The sequence below is a fragment of the Eriocheir sinensis genome, chromosome 64 (genome assembly GCF_024679095.1).
Source record: "Eriocheir sinensis breed Jianghai 21 chromosome 64, ASM2467909v1, whole genome shotgun sequence".
NCBI classification, from domain to species: Eukaryota; Metazoa; Arthropoda; class Malacostraca; order Decapoda; family Varunidae; genus Eriocheir; species Eriocheir sinensis.
Window position 1 is genome coordinate 1427831 of NC_066572.1, and position 15000 is coordinate 1442830.

Here is a 15000-nt window from a genome sequence, read left to right on the forward strand (position 1 = left end):
ACAAAACCCCAAACAGTCACTATAGGCCTTGACTCAGAAAACTCATCTATGGTTCCTTACTAATGAGACTTTCCATACAACAAAGTGAGGTCATTCTGTGTTGATTTATACCATAAGGTGCTGGGTATCATGTGTTTGAAGATACCCTAAACTTAACCTAACATAACCTAACAAAACCCCAAACAGTCACTATAGGTCTTGACTCAGAAAACTCATCCATGGTTCCTTACTAATGAGACTTTCCATACAACAAAGTGAGGTCATTCTTTGTTGATATATGCTATAGGGTTCTGGGTATCATGTGTTTGAAGATACCCTAAACTTAACCTAACAAAACCCCAAACAGTCACTATAGGCTTTGACTCAGAAAACTCATCCATGCTTCCTTACTAATGAGACTTTCTATACAACAAAGTGAGGTCATCCTGTGTTGATTTATACCATAAGGTGCTGGCTATCATGTGTTTGAAGATACCCTAAGCTTAACCTAACAAAACCCCAAACAGTCACTATAGGCCTTGACTCAGAAAACTCATGTATGCTTCCTTACTAATGAGACTTTCTATACAACAAAGTGAGGTCATTCTGTGTTGATTTATACCATAAGGTGCTGGGTATCATGTGTTTGAAGATACCCTAAACTTAACCTAACCTAACCTAACAAAACCCCAAACAGTCACTATAGGCCTTGACTCAGAAAACTCATCCATGCTTCCTTACTAATGAGACTTTCTATACAACAAAGTGAGGTCATTCTGTGTTGATTTATACCATAAGGTGCTGGCTATCATGTGTTTGAAGATACCCTAAACTTAACCTAACAAAACCCCAAACAGTCACTATAGGCCTTGACTCAGAAAACTCATCTATGCTTCCTTACTAATGAGACTTTCTATACAACAAAGTGAGGTCATTCTGTGTTGATTTATACCATAAGGTGCTGGCTATCATGTGTTTGAAGATACCCTAAACTTAACCTAACCTAACCTAACAAAACCCCAAACAGTCACTATAGGCCTTGACTCAGAAAACTCATCCATGCTTCCTTACTAATGAGACTTTCCATACAACAAAGTGAGGTCATTCTGTGTTGATTTAGACCATAAGGTGCTGGCTATCATGTGTTTGAAGATACCCTAAACTTAACCTAACCTAACCTAACAAAACCCCAAACAGTCACTATAGGTCTTGACTCAGAAAATTCATATATGCTTCCTTACTAATGAGACTTTCCATACAACAAAGTGAGGTCATTCTGTGTTGATTTATACCATAAGGTGCTGGCTGTCATGTGTTTGAAGATACCCTAAACTTAACCTAACAAAACCCCAAACAGTCACTATAAGCCTTGACTCAGAAAACTCATGTATGCTTCCTTACTAATGAGACTTTCTATACAACAAAGTGAGGTCATTCTGTGTTGATTTATACCATAAGGTGCTGGGTATCATGTGTTTGAAGATACCCTAAACTTAACCTTACCTAACCTAACAAAACCCCAAACAGTCACTATAGGCCTTGACTCAGAAAACTCATCTATGCCTCCTTACTAATGAGACTTTCCATACAACAAAGTGAGGTCATTCTGTGTTGATTTATACCATAAGGTGCTGGCTATCATGTGTTTGAAGATACCCTAAACTTAACCTAACAAAACCCCAAACAGTCACTATAGGCCTTGACTCAGAAAACTCATCCATGGTTCCTTACTAATGAGACTTTCTATACAACAAAGTGAGGTCATTCTGTGTTGATTTATACCATAAGGTGCTGGCTATCATGTGTTTGAAGATACCCTAAACTTAACCTAACAAAACCCCAAACAGTCACTATAGGCCTTGACTCAGAAAACTCATCCTTGCTTCCTTACTAATGAGACTTTCTATACAACAAAGTGAGGTCATTCTGTGTTGATTTATACCATAAGGTGCTGGCTATCATGTGTTTGAAGATACCCTAAACTTAACCTAACCTAACCTAACAAAACCCCAAACAGTCACTATAGGTCTTGACTCAGAAAACTCATCTATGCTTCCTTACTAATGAGACTTTCTATACAACAAAGTGAGGTCATTCTGTGTTGATTTATACCATAAGGTGCTGGCTATCATGTGTTTGAAGATACCCTAAACTTAACCTAACAAAACCCCAAACAGTCACTATAGGCCTTGACTCAGAAAACTCATCCATGCTTCCTTACTAATGAGACTTTCTATACAACAAAGTGAGGTCATTCTGTGTTGATTTATACCATAAGGTGCTGGGTATCATGTGTTTGAAGATACCCTAAACTTAACCTAACATAACCTAACAAAACCCCAAACAGTCACTATAGGTCTTGACTCAGAAAACGCATCTATGCTTCCTTACTAATGAGACTTTCTATACAACAAAGTGAGGTCATTCTGTGTTGATTTATACCATAAGGTGCTGGCTGTCATGTGTTTGAAGATACCCTAAACTTAACCTAACAAAACCCCAAACAGTCACTATAGGCCTTGACTCAGAAAACTCATCCATGCTTCCTTACTAATGAGACTTTCTATACAACAAAGTGAGGTCATTCTGTGTTGATTTATACCATAAGGTGCTGGGTATCATGTGTTTGAAGATACCCTAAACTTAACCTAACAAAACCCCAAACAGTCACTATAGGCCTTGACTCAGAAAACTCATCCATGCTTCCTTACTAATGAGACTTTCCATACAACAAAGTGAGGTCATTCTGTGTTGATTTAGACCATAAGGTGCTGGGTATCATGTGTTTGAAGATACCCTAAACTTAACCTAACCTAACCTAACAAAACCCCAAACAGTCACTATAGGCCTTGACTCAGAAAACTCATCCATGCTTCCTTACTAATGAGACTTTCTATACAACAAAGTGAGGTCATTCTGTGTTGATTTATACCATAAGGTGCTGGCTATCATGTGTTTGAAGATACCCTAAACTTAACCTAACAAAACCCCAAACAGTCACTATAGGCCTTGACTCAGAAAACTCATCCTTGCTTCCTTACTAATGAGACTTTCTATACAACAAAGTGAGGTCATTCTGTGTTGATTTATACCATAAGGTGCTGGGTATCATGTGTTTGAAGATACCCTAAACTTAACCTAACAAAACCCCAAACAGTCACTATAGGCCTTGACTCAGAAAACTCATCCATGCTTCCTTACTAATGAGACTTTCCATACAACAAAGTGAGGTCATTCTGTGTTGATTTATACCATAAGGTGCTGGGTATCATGTGTTTGAAGATACCCTAAACTTAACCTAACAAAACCCCAAACAGTCACTATAGGCCTTGACTCAGAAAACTCATCCATGCTTCCTTACTAATGAGACTTTCTATACAACAAAGTGAGGTCATTCTGTGTTGATTTAGACCATAAGGTGCTGGGTATCATGTGTTTGAAGATACCCTAAACTTAACCTAACAAAACCCCAAACAGTCACTATAGGCCTTGACTCAGAAAACTCATCCATGCTTCCTTACTAATGAGACTTTCTATACAACAAAGTGAGGTCATTCTGTGTTGATTTATACCATAAGGTGCTGGGTATCATGTGTTTGAAGATACCCTAAACTTAACCTAACAAAACCCCAAACAGTCACTATAGGCCTTGACTCAGAAAACTCATCCATGCTTCCTTACTAATGAGACTTTCTATACAACAAAGTGAGGTCATTCTGTGTTGATTTATACCATAAGGTGCTGGGTATCATGTGTTTGAAGATACCCTAAACTTAACCTAACCTAACCTAACAAAACCCCAAACAGTCACTATAGGTCTTGACTCAGAAAACTCATCCATGCTTCCTTACTAATGAGACTTTCTATACAACAAAGTGAGGTCATTCTGTGTTGATTTATACCATAAGGTGCTGGGTATCATGTGTCTGAAGATACCCTAAACTTAACCTAACCTAACCTAACAAAACCCCAAACAGTCACTATAGGCCTTGACTCAGAAAACTCATCCATGCTTCCTTACTAATGAGACTTTCTATACAACAAAGTGAGGTCATTCTGTGTTGATTTATACCATAAGGTGCTGGGTATCATGTGTCTGAAGATACCCTAAACTTACCTAACCTAACCTAACCTAACCTAACCTAACCTAAACTATATCCTTATGTCCCAGGTATAAGAAATACATGGTGCTTGACCCCCTGGGCGTGGTGTGTGGCACAAGAGGCGTGGCACCGAGGAGCAGGGCGGGCACTGGCACCCCCACCCCCCCTGGCCTGCACGATGCCCCAACCACACTACAGGTAAACTTTTAGGCCTATAATTTTTTTTCCCTCCTCTCCTCGCCTTCCTCTCTGTGGGTGTTGATGATCCTAACCTGATCCTCCTCTCATGGGCTCTGTGTGGTCTTAGAATCTGTGTAAATCTATGTAAATCTATGTATAGTATCTGAATCAATCTATATGGGACCTCAAAATCTATATATACCTATATAATTCTCTATGTGGTCTAAGTATCTGTAAATCTATGTAATGTATCTCTGAATCAATCTATATGGGACCTCAAAATCTATGTATATCTATGTAATTCTCTATGTGGTCTAAGTATCTGTAAATCTATGTAATGTATCTCTGAATCAATCTATACGGGACCTCAAAATCTATGTATATCTATGTAATTCTCAATGTGGTCTAAGTATCTGTGTAAATCTATGTAAACCCATGTAATGTATCTCTGAATCAATCTAAATAGGACCTCAAAATCTATTTATATCTATGTAATTCTCGATGTGGTCTAAGTATCTGTGTAAATCTATGTAAACCCATGTAATATATACCCGAAGCAATCTACATGGGGCCTCAAAATCTATATAGACCTATGTAATTCTCCCCTTCAGGACGGAGCGATTGGCGGCGGGCTGGTCAACAAGGATGGCTACCAGTACCTGCCTGACCTCACCGACCTGCCTGACCTGGACCTGCCCTCGGAGCTGCCCTTCCTTACAGGTACAGAGGAGGAGGAGGAGGAGGAGGAAGACTGGAGAGAGAGAGAGAGAGAGAGAGAGAGAGAGAGAGAGAGAGAGAGAGAGAGAGAGAGAGAGAGAGAGAGAGAGAGAGAGTATGTGATAGACAGATAGATAGATAGATAATTACTTACATAGACAAATATATATAAAAAAATGTAGAAATTATTATTATTATTATTATTATTATTACTACTACTACTACTACTACTACTACTACTACTACTACTACTACTACTACTCTTCCTCCTCTTCCTCCTCCTCCTCCTCCTCCTTCTTCTTCTTCTTCTTTTTTCCAGGTGTTGCAAATGACCTTCTCTTTGAGGGTGGACCTGACCCCACCATCGCCCCCTCCCTGAGCTTCCACGACGGTCCCCCCCTACAGCCCCCCTCCACCACCACCACCAAACCACCACAACCACAACAGTCCACCACCACCTCCACTCCACCACCCTCACAACCAGCTCCTCCACCTCCTCCTCCTTCCACAACTGCTCCTCCTCCTCCTCCTCCTCCTCTTCCTGCATCTAGTACTCCTGCTCCACCTCCTCCTCCTCCTCCTGCTCCTACCTCTGCTCCTCCTCCTCCTCCTCCACCTCCTCCACCTCCTCCGCCGACAGGACCAGCCCCAGAGGTAAGATTATACACATATTTTTTTTTCTTGAATTTCCCGTAGCTCCATCGGTTAGAGCGCTGCCCTGCCATGGCGCAAAAAGTCTTGGCTTAAAAATGTATAAAGTATGTATAAGTATGTATAAGTGAAGTACTAGAGTTAAGGTTACTTATATAGATACTTTTTAGTGAGGTATATTTTTTTTTTTTCTAAGTATATAATCATTTTTCTAAGTAATAATTTTTTTTAAGTAATCATTTTTTCTAAGTAATCATTCTATTTTATCTACTTATTAATTTGTTTTGTTTTAATTATCAACAAGTTAATTAGGTTGCCCCATCGACCTTGTGTGTGTTTTAAAACGAAGCAAATAATTTAGACTTTTGTAACAATATAAAAAAAATAAATAAAAAAAGTCTAGTCTGACTCTCTCTCTCTCTCTCTCTCTCTCTCTCTCTCTCTCTCTCTCTCTCTCTCTCTCTCTCTCTCTCTCTCTCTCTCTTTTGTATATATGTTTACAGGTGTTGAGTATTAAGACCCATATATTAATAATTCTCTCTCTCTCTCTCTCTCTCTCTCTCTCTCTCTCTCTCTCTCTCCACAGACTCTCCCAGCGGCCGCACTTTCCGAGGCTCGCAGTGACCTCATGCGTGCCATCCAGGAGGCCGGGGGGGTCGGGGGTGCCAAGCTGAAGAGTGCCAAGCAGGGGGGCCGGAAGAAGGGGGGCAGTGGTGGGGGCAAGGAAGGGGAGGGCAAGGTAAGGGGAGGGGGGGGGTTGTGTGTGTGTGTGTGTGTGTGTGTGAGTGTGTGTGTGTGTGTGTGTGTGTGTGTGTGTGTGTGTGTGTACATATTTGGATTTTTAATTGATGATACTGACAATCTCTCTCTCTCTCTCTCTCTCTCTCTCTCTCTCTCTCTCTCTCTCTCTCTCTCTCTCTCTCAGGTCACACCGAAGGCTTCCGGCGGTGACCTTATGAGTGACCTTTTCAATCGCCTCTCACAGCGACGCAAGGTAAGGAAGAGGAGGAGGAGGAGGAGGAAGAGGAGGAGGAGGACATAGGAGAGGAAAGAGAAGGAAAGGAAGGAAGAAAGGAAGGAAGAGAAGAAGAGGAGGAGGAGGAGGAGGAGGGATGATAGAGGAGGAAGAGGGCGAGATAGAGAAAGAGAGAAGGAGGAGGAGGAGGAGGAGGAGGAGGAGGACATAGGAGAGGAAAGAGAACGAAGGAAGGAAGGAAGGAAGGAAGGAAGAAGAGGAGGAGGAGGAGGAGGAGGAAGAGGAAGAAGAAATAAAACAATAATAAACAATATTTATAAGTCTTCTCCTCCTCCTCCTCTTCCTCCTCCTCCTCCTCCTCCTCCTCCTCCTCCTTCCCCACCACACTAACCCCCTCTCTCTCTCTCTCTCCCCCAGGGTATTTCCGGGGCACAGAAGAACCCCCCCAGCGAGCCCCCCAGGACCCCAGGGGGTGGCGGGGGGGGCAGCACCATGGAGAGACTGGCCTCCATCATCCCCCCGCCCCCCCTGAGCTTCGGAGGGGGGCAGGAGGTGGAGGAGGGGGGGGACAAGGAGGGGAGTGATGAGGATTGGGATTAAGGGGGGGGTCTCTCTCTCTCTCTCTCTCTCTCTCTCTCTCTCTCTCTCTCTCTCTCTTCCTTTCCCTTCCCTTTCCTTCCCTTCCCTTCCCTTCCCCTTCTCTTCTCTTCTCTTCTCTTCTCTTCTCTTCTCTTCTCTTCCCTTTCCTTTCCTTTCCTTCCCTTCCCTTCCCTTCCCTTCCCTTCCCTTCCTTCTCTCTCCCAGCACTGTGTCCTCCCCTGCTCTCTTTACATGTCCAAACCATCGGATCGACGCAGAAGATAATTGATTGACGCTGGGACCAAATTTCGTGACTGACGGAAGAAACTGACCCGGAAATAGGCCTACCAGAGAGATGATTTTTACGAGAGTAGGCCTAGCTTCTTCAATCTCCCTTCCTTCTACTTTTTCATGTGATCTAATTTCTCTTCCTTTCTCTTCTCCTCCTCTTCCTTACAATCCTTTCCCCTGCGGCGCGGTGGTGGCGGCATAGGGTGAGTGAAGCAACGCCCCCCCAGCGCATGCCCCCCCAGCACATGCCCCCCTTGAGTGATTGAGATAATGTATTGATTGTAAAGAAATATAAATGTGATTTGATAGTAATAATTTGAGTTTTTATTTTGTTGTTTTTAGTGAATAAGAAAAATATCAGTGAATTGAAGGTTGCTGGTTTTATTGATCTCTCTCTCTCTCTCTCTCTCTCTCTCTCTCTCTCTCTCTCTCTCTCTCTCTCTCTCTCATTTTTTCCTCCAAAGTTAAAAAAAAGACTAATATTTTTCTCCAATCTCTCTCTCTCTCTCTCTCTCTCTCTCTCTCTCTCTCTCTCTCTCTCTCTCTCTCTCTCTCTTATACATACAAACATTCATCCATACATATACATATACATATTAAAACACACATACATACATACATACATACATTTGGTCACAATTAAAACATCGTCAAACTCATTTCTCTAGTCCTGTTTTCCTTTGTTTTCCTTCATGTTTTCACTCTATAGTAATTATCTTTATCTTATGCTTCTAAACACCAATAACTTATTTCTTCCATTAATTTCAATCTGTCTATTTCAAGTCTTCATTTTCCTTTCATTTTACAACTTCAGTCTATCAAGTATCCTTTTTTTTCTTTATTTTCTATATCATTCTATCAAACAACAATTCTTCCATGTAATCTTTAACATAATCTCTTTTTTTCTCTAATTTTTCAACCTAGGTCTATCATTTAATTCCTCTTTTTCCTTTAATTTTCATCTCAAGTCACTATTCCACCCATCATCTTGTCTGTTCAGTCCGCTGTTCCGCTCTTCGCTGCCGCCAGAGCCCTAAAATGCCTCCTCTGATGATTCGTCAAACTCACCTTCCTCGTGAACCTTTGGCCACACTCCTCGCACCCAAACTTCCGCACCCCAGAGTGCCTCACCCCATGCAGCTTCAAGTCGCTCTTACGGACAAAACTCGCACCGCACTCCTCGCAGACATAATCCCGGACCTTTGAGTGTATTACCACGTGACGGTTCAAGTGGTCTCTCGACACGAACCCCTTGGCACACTTTGGGCACTTAAATAGCCTATCCTTGGCGTGGAACTCAAGATGACGTGTGTAGTTCCCCTCCTCAGTGAAGGTCTTCCCACAGAGGTTACACTTGTGCTGCGTCGTGAGCGGTTCGCCGGTTTTCGTGCAGGCCAGTCGCGTTACCCTGGTGCAGATGTGGTAGGATAGCGCGGCAGAATCAGGGAAGTACTGTTCGCATACGACGCAGTGGAATTTCCGCGCTTTCTCGTGGAATTCGGAGTGTTTGGCAAGCTCCACGTCGCTTCGGAAGAACTTGTCACACTCGCCGCATGTGTATAGACGACGCGATCGGCAGACCGGGATGTGCTTAACCAGCGTCCCCTTCTCGGCGAAACACCTCTTGCAATCATCGCACTGGAATCGCTTTTCCTTCGTATGCGTCAACAGGTGTCGAGAGTACGCCGACTTCTGCCGAAAGCACTTCCCGCATTCCGCGCACACGTACTTCCGATCGCCCGTGTGTACGTTCGTGTGTTGGTCCAGTTCGCTCTTGTTACGGAACGCGTCGCCGCAGGTGTCGCACTTAAATGTCTTCGGGAGTTTGTGGACGGCGATGTGCTGGGTCAGAGCGCGTTGGTTGAAGTACGAGCGTCCGCACTCGTCGCACTTAAAGTTCCGTATCCCGGTATGCGTTTCCGAGTGGTCTTGTAACGCAGTCTTGCTCGAATACTCCTTCCCACATTCGTCACATCTATGCTTTTTAACCCCTGCGTGTGTCTTAATGTGCTGGCAAAGATTCGTGCGCAGGACAAACCGTTTTCCGCAGACATGACACTCGAAATTCCGCTCCCCTTTGTGCCTCAGTAAGTGCTGGTTGAGGTAATATTGCATATGGAACCCTCGGCCACATTCCTCGCACTTGAACTTGTTGACGCGGGAATGGAGGCGAGTGTGTTTTTTGTACGGGGTAACGTGCGTGAACATCTTGTCGCAGTGGGCGCAGCGGAACACCTCGAGCCCGGAGTGGGTGAGTGTGTGTTGCAGTAAAGCGCTTTGGGTGGGGGCCTCGTGTCCGCACTCCCGGCATTTGAGTTTGGGGTTTTGTGACGACATTTTGATTTGTTGATATTTGTTTTTTTATTTTATTATTGTTTTTTTTTTCACTTTTTTATAGTTTTTTCAAGTTTGTTTTTTCGCTTTCAAAATTTTCACCTTTTTTTCTCTTTTTTTATGTATATATAGATTTTTTTTCCGTTACTTTTATTGTTGTTGAAATTCAGTTTTTAAATTTTCGTTCACTTTTTACTCGTTTTTTCAAGTTTATTTTTTCGCTTCCAAAATGTTCAGCTTTTTTTTTTCTACATTATTTTTATCATTTTTATTGTTGATTGTTTTTTTTTTTGTTTTTTTTTCACTTTTCACTCATTTTTTCAAGTTTGTTTTTTCGTTTCCAAAATGTTCACCTTTTTTTCTTTTATATATATATTTTTTTTTGTTACTTTATTGTTGTTGGTATTCAGTTTTTAAATTTTCGTTCACATTTCACTCATTTTTTTAAGTTTGTTTTTCACTTCCGAAATTTTCACCTTTTTATTTCTTTTTTTTCTATATTATTTTTTTCATTACTTTTATTGTTGATATTTACTTTTTTAATTTCTTGTTCACTTATATATTTTAATCATGTACTTGCTAGCTGACTCTCTGGTGCTGCCTGGGAAGAGAAACAAAAATGGTATTACTGTTTTAAACACTGAATTTCTGATACGGTAAATATCTAGAATCACACCCATGCAAGCCCACCACAGCATATATCAAAATAGTCTGCCCGATCGTCTGACAACTTTCTATTGGCAGTAAATATCTAGAATCACACCCATGCAAGCCCAGCACAGCATATATCAAAATAGTCTGCCTGATCGTCCAACAACTTCCTATTGACAGTAAATATCTAGAATCACACCCATGCAAGCCCAGCACAGCATATATCAAAATAGTCTGCCTGATCGTCCAACAACTTCCTATTGACAGTAAATATCTAGAATCACACCCATGCAAGCCCAGCACAGCATATATCAAAATAGTCTGCCTGATCGTCCAACAACTTCCTATTGACAGTAAATATCTAGAATCACACCCATGCAAGCCCAGCACAGCATATATCAAAATAGTCTGCCCGATCGTCCGACAACTTTCTATTGGCAGTAAATATCTAGAATCACACCCATGCAAGCCCAGCACAGCATATATCAAAATAGTCTGCCCGATCGTCCGACAACTTTCTATTGACAGTAAATATCTAGAATCACACCCACTGGAAGCTAGCACTGTACATTGCTAAATCATATATCCTGTGCTTGGAAAATATCTAGAATCACACCCAACCAACCCTAACAGTACATATATAAATAATCTATATATTTCTGATTCCCCTGCTTGAAAAATATCTAGAATCACACCCATTTCATCTCCTATCCCGTATATATGATAATTCCCCTGCTTGAAAATACCTAGAATCACACCCATTTTATCTCCTATCCCGTATATAAGATAATTAACATGCTTGAAAAATATCTAGAATCACACCCATTTCATCTCCTATCCCGTATATATGATAATTAACATGCTTGAAAATATCTAGAATCACACCCATTTCATCTCCTATCCCGTATATATGATCATTGCCCTGCTTGAAAATATCTAGAATCACACCCATTTCAAGATCTATCCCGTATATATGATCATTGCCCTGCTTGAAAATATCTAGAATCACACCCATTTCATCTCCTATCCCGTATATATGATCATTGCCCTGCTTGAAAATATCTAGAATCACACCCATTTCATCTCCTATCCCGTATATATGATAATTAACATGCTTGAAAATATCTAGAATCACACCCATTTCATCTCCTATCCCGTATATATGATCATTGCCCTGCTTGAAAATATCTAGAATCACACCCATTTCAAGATCTATCCCGTATATATGATCATTGCCCTGCTTGAAAATATCTAGAATCACACCCATTTCAAGATCTATCCCGTATATATGATCATTCCCCTGCTTGAAAAATATCTGGAATCACACCCATTTCATCTCCTATCCCGTATATGTGATCATTCTCCTGCTTGAAAAATATCTAGAATCACACCCATTTCATCTCCTATCCCGTATATATGATGATTCCCCTGCTTGAAAATATCTACAATCACACCCATTTCGTCATTCACAGGCTTGAAAAATATCTAGAATCACACCCACTCAACCCTAACACTGTACATATATAAATAATCTCTATATTTCTGACCATTCCCAGGCTTGAAAAATATCTAGAATCACACCCATTTCGTCATTCCCAGGCTTGAAAAATATCTAGAATCACACCCATGAAGAGGGCAGGGGAGCGGGGTGCGAGCCTAATTATATTTACATTCTTACGCATCCCTCTCCACATACCTAATTTAAGCCCTCCACGTCCTTACATGCGACTTAATAACACCTGTAGATTCTTAATTAGTCCTCCAGGTGACCACAAGTAGACATTAGGGGAAAATAAGGCCATGAAATAAGAATAATTACCAAAAATAATTGTGACGGCAGGAATATGGCGGGAAGGGGAGCGGGGTGCGAGCCTAATTATATTTACATTTTTACACTCCTCTCTCTACATACCTAATTTAAGCCTTCCACGTCCTTATATACGACTTAATAACATCTGTAGATCCTTAATTAGTCCTTCAGGTGGCCACAGGTAGACAGGCGATGAAAATAGAGGTAAAATAATAAGGATAATTAGCAAAACAGGAATTATGAGGGCAGGAATATGGCGGGAAGGGGAGCGGGGGGCGAGCCTAATCATATTTACATTATTACATTTCCCGTCTCCACACACCTGTTTTAAAGCTAATTAATACCTGTAGATCCTTAATTAGGCGTCCAGGTGAGCAGGCAGGTGTGAGGACAGGTATAAACAGCTGCAGAGAGGAAAATATTCGAGAGGTCAGTCACTTGTGCTAATGGCGGTTGCTTAGTCCTAATTAACTTACAAGATTATCAATATTACTAAGATTATTAATATCACTGAGGTTGTAATTAATGGAGAGGATGATTAAATATAAAATAATAGATTGCAATAGTGCTCAACCAGCTTATAAGTATATGATGTTTTTTTAGCCTATAATAATATATCTAGTTATTTATATTATTAATTTGAGGTTGTAATTAATTCAGAAGGGTGGGAAATATGGCTTAATGAGGGTGTTAATGGATAAAATGTCGGGGATTCTTTTTTTCATTATAATTTTGACCTTTTTTAATATATTTTCCCCTGTAGCAGTTAATATCCTTCTGTTTATGGGTGTTTTAGGTGTATAATAAGCTTAGATTATTGAAAAGTAAACATAAATAATAGTTAAATGGCGGTTTTTCGTTTTATCCAATCTAATTCCCTCTTTTTCACATTATTTTCCCCTTAGCATTAAATATTCTTAAATCTCCGGTATTTTTAAGTGTATGGGAGTATGAAAAGTTAATATAAATAATAGTTAAATATATACAATGGCGGTTTTTCGTTTACATCCAATATAATTTCCCTCTTTTTCACATTATTTCCCTTAGCATTAAATATTCTTAAATCTCCGGTATTTTTAAGTGTATGGGAGTATGAAAAGTTAATATAAATAACAGTTAAATATATACAATAGCGGTTTTTCGTTTACATCCAATCTAATTCCCTTTTTTTCACATTATTTCCCTTAGCATTAAATATTCTTAAATCTCCTGTATTTTTAAGTGTATGGGAGACCTAAGATATATATATAGTATACATGTTTTTTTCAATCTTACTAAAAAAAAAAAATGTGAGTTAGATGACACATTCCTTTTTTCTCCTTTTTATGTAAGTTAAGAATAACAATCAATCATCAACCCCATCAATCAATCAATCAACAAAGCTATAAATAGAAATAAAAGTTTGCAGCGTTTGTGAATGCGTAAACACGGCAAAAAGTAAACAAACATGGACGGCTCGAGGCGCCCTTACCCACCCTCCCGTTAGTCCCTCCTGGCTGAGTAAGAGGAGGAGAGGAAGGGAAAGAGGAGTCAAGAGGAAGAGGAGAGTGTGAATAAGAAGGTGAGGAGTGATGTTAAGACTGTTATTCACACCGTAAGTCTTAATGGAGGCCCCGGGAGCAGCGACCTGGGACCTACCTGTATTTCCTACCTGGGTGACCGTCCCGATGACCCACACTGGAGGTGAACGGCAGGAACAGGGGCAAGGGAAACGAGAACTGTAGATGTAGAACAGGGTAGATAGAACCAGTAGAACACCTGGAGTAGCCATGGTAATAGGCAGGGAGGAGTGGGCTGGGAGGCTAGGGGAGGATAATGGGGTGACCTGCTCGGTGTTGGGGCTGCATGGAGACAGAAAAGTAGAGAGAAATAAGAATAGTTAAGTTCGGAAAAGTGTCTTACCTGTATTTTCCTACCTGGGTGACCCTCCCGATGACCCACGCTGGAGGTGAACGGCAGGAACAGGGGCGAGGGAAACCAGAACTGTAGATGTAGAACAGGGTAGATAGAACCAGTAGAACACCTGGAGTAGCCATTGTAATAGGCAGAGAGGAGTGGGCTGGGAGGCTAGAGGAGGATAATGGGGTGACCTGCTCGGTGTCGGGGCTGTATGGGGACAAAAAAGGAGAGAGAAATAAGAATAGTTAAGTTCGGAAAAGTGTCTTACCTGTAATACATGTCTTACCTGTATTTTCCTACCTGGGTGACCCTCCCGATGACCCACGATGGAGGTGAACTACAGGAACAGGGACGAGGGAAACCAGAACTGTAGATGTAGAACAGGGTAGATAGAACCAGTAGAACACCTGGAGTAGCCATTGTAATAGGCAGAGAGGAGTGGGCTGGGAGGCTAGAGGAGGATAATGGGGTGACCTGCGCGGTGTTGGGGCTCTATGGGGACAAAAAAGGAGAGAGAAATAAGAATAGTTAAGTTCGGAAAAGTGTCTTACCTGTAATACATGTCTTACCTGTATTTTCCTACCTGGGTGACCGTCCTGATGACCCACGATGGAGGTGAACTACAGGAACAGGGGCAAGGGAAACCAGAACTGTAGATGTAGAACAGGGTAGATAGAACCAGTAGAACACCTGGAGTAGCCATGGTAATAGGCAGGGAGGAGTGGGCTGGGAGGCTAGAGGAGGATAATGGGGTGACCTGCTCGGTGTTGGGGACAAAAAAGGAGAGAGAAATAAGAATAGTAAAGTTCAGAAAAGTGTTCCTCGCGCAG

At 41.3% G+C, this 15000-nt stretch overlaps 3 protein-coding genes and 2 long non-coding RNA genes across 7 annotated transcripts in view; 3 read left to right on the forward strand and 2 right to left on the reverse strand.

Moving 5' to 3' along the window:
- The window catches only part of LOC126987196 (uncharacterized), a 1963-nt gene extending 280 nt beyond the window's left edge, over window positions 1-1683 (forward strand). Inside the window, exons 1-3 of the long non-coding RNA XR_007740397.1 lie at window positions 1-259; window positions 750-1079; window positions 1580-1683. The exon at window positions 1-259 is cut by the window's left edge and continues 280 nt beyond it. This is a non-coding gene — a long non-coding RNA (uncharacterized LOC126987196). The remainder of the gene's footprint in view (window positions 260-749; window positions 1080-1579) is intronic.
- Window positions 1-7256, forward strand: part of LOC126987188 (WASH complex subunit 1-like) — a 10370-nt gene extending 3114 nt beyond the window's left edge. The window contains exons 6-11 of the mRNA XM_050843993.1: window positions 4151-4280; window positions 4874-4982; window positions 5299-5633; window positions 6217-6369; window positions 6556-6624; window positions 7024-7256. Of these exons, the coding sequence (XP_050699950.1) occupies window positions 4151-4280; window positions 4874-4982; window positions 5299-5633; window positions 6217-6369; window positions 6556-6624; window positions 7024-7206 (979 nt within the window). The 3' untranslated portion in view covers window positions 7207-7256. The remainder of the gene's footprint in view (window positions 1-4150; window positions 4281-4873; window positions 4983-5298; window positions 5634-6216; window positions 6370-6555; window positions 6625-7023) is intronic.
- Window positions 1400-3109, reverse strand: LOC126987198 (uncharacterized). The gene is made up of 3 exons (XR_007740404.1): window positions 2788-3109; window positions 1808-2137; window positions 1400-1477 (listed from the first exon to the last, which is right to left on the reverse strand). It is a non-coding gene; the product is annotated as an uncharacterized LOC126987198 (long non-coding RNA).
- Window positions 7257-7850: 594 nt separating the features above from the next.
- LOC126987189 (oocyte zinc finger protein XlCOF6.1-like) lies at window positions 7851-12731 on the reverse strand. 3 transcript variants are annotated; one of them, XM_050843994.1, is made up of 2 exons: window positions 12616-12731; window positions 7851-10411 (listed from the first exon to the last, which is right to left on the reverse strand). In XM_050843994.1, exon 2 carries the CDS (start codon window positions 9811-9813, stop codon window positions 8473-8475), a length of 1341 nt encoding a protein of 446 aa, XP_050699951.1. In that variant the 5' UTR covers window positions 9814-10411; window positions 12616-12731; the 3' UTR covers window positions 7851-8472. The 3 variants fall into 3 exon arrangements, with proteins under 3 accessions (XP_050699951.1, XP_050699952.1, XP_050699953.1); XM_050843995.1 differs by lacking the exon at window positions 12616-12731 and adding an exon at window positions 12374-12526; XM_050843996.1 differs by lacking the exon at window positions 12616-12731 and adding an exon at window positions 12043-12061.
- Window positions 12732-13673: 942 nt separating this feature from the next.
- The window catches only part of LOC126987184 (zinc finger protein 83-like), a 5892-nt gene continuing 4565 nt past the window's right edge, over window positions 13674-15000 (forward strand). The window contains exon 1 of the mRNA XM_050843978.1: window positions 13674-13832. The gene's annotated coding sequence lies outside the window, so the exon portion shown is untranslated. The remainder of the gene's footprint in view (window positions 13833-15000) is intronic.

Bases quoted from the DNA above. Each gene is read 5' to 3' on its own strand.
- LOC126987189 (XM_050843994.1), bottom strand. From the start codon at position 9,813: ATGTCGTCACAAAACCCCAAACTCAAATGCCGGGAGTGCGGACACGAG.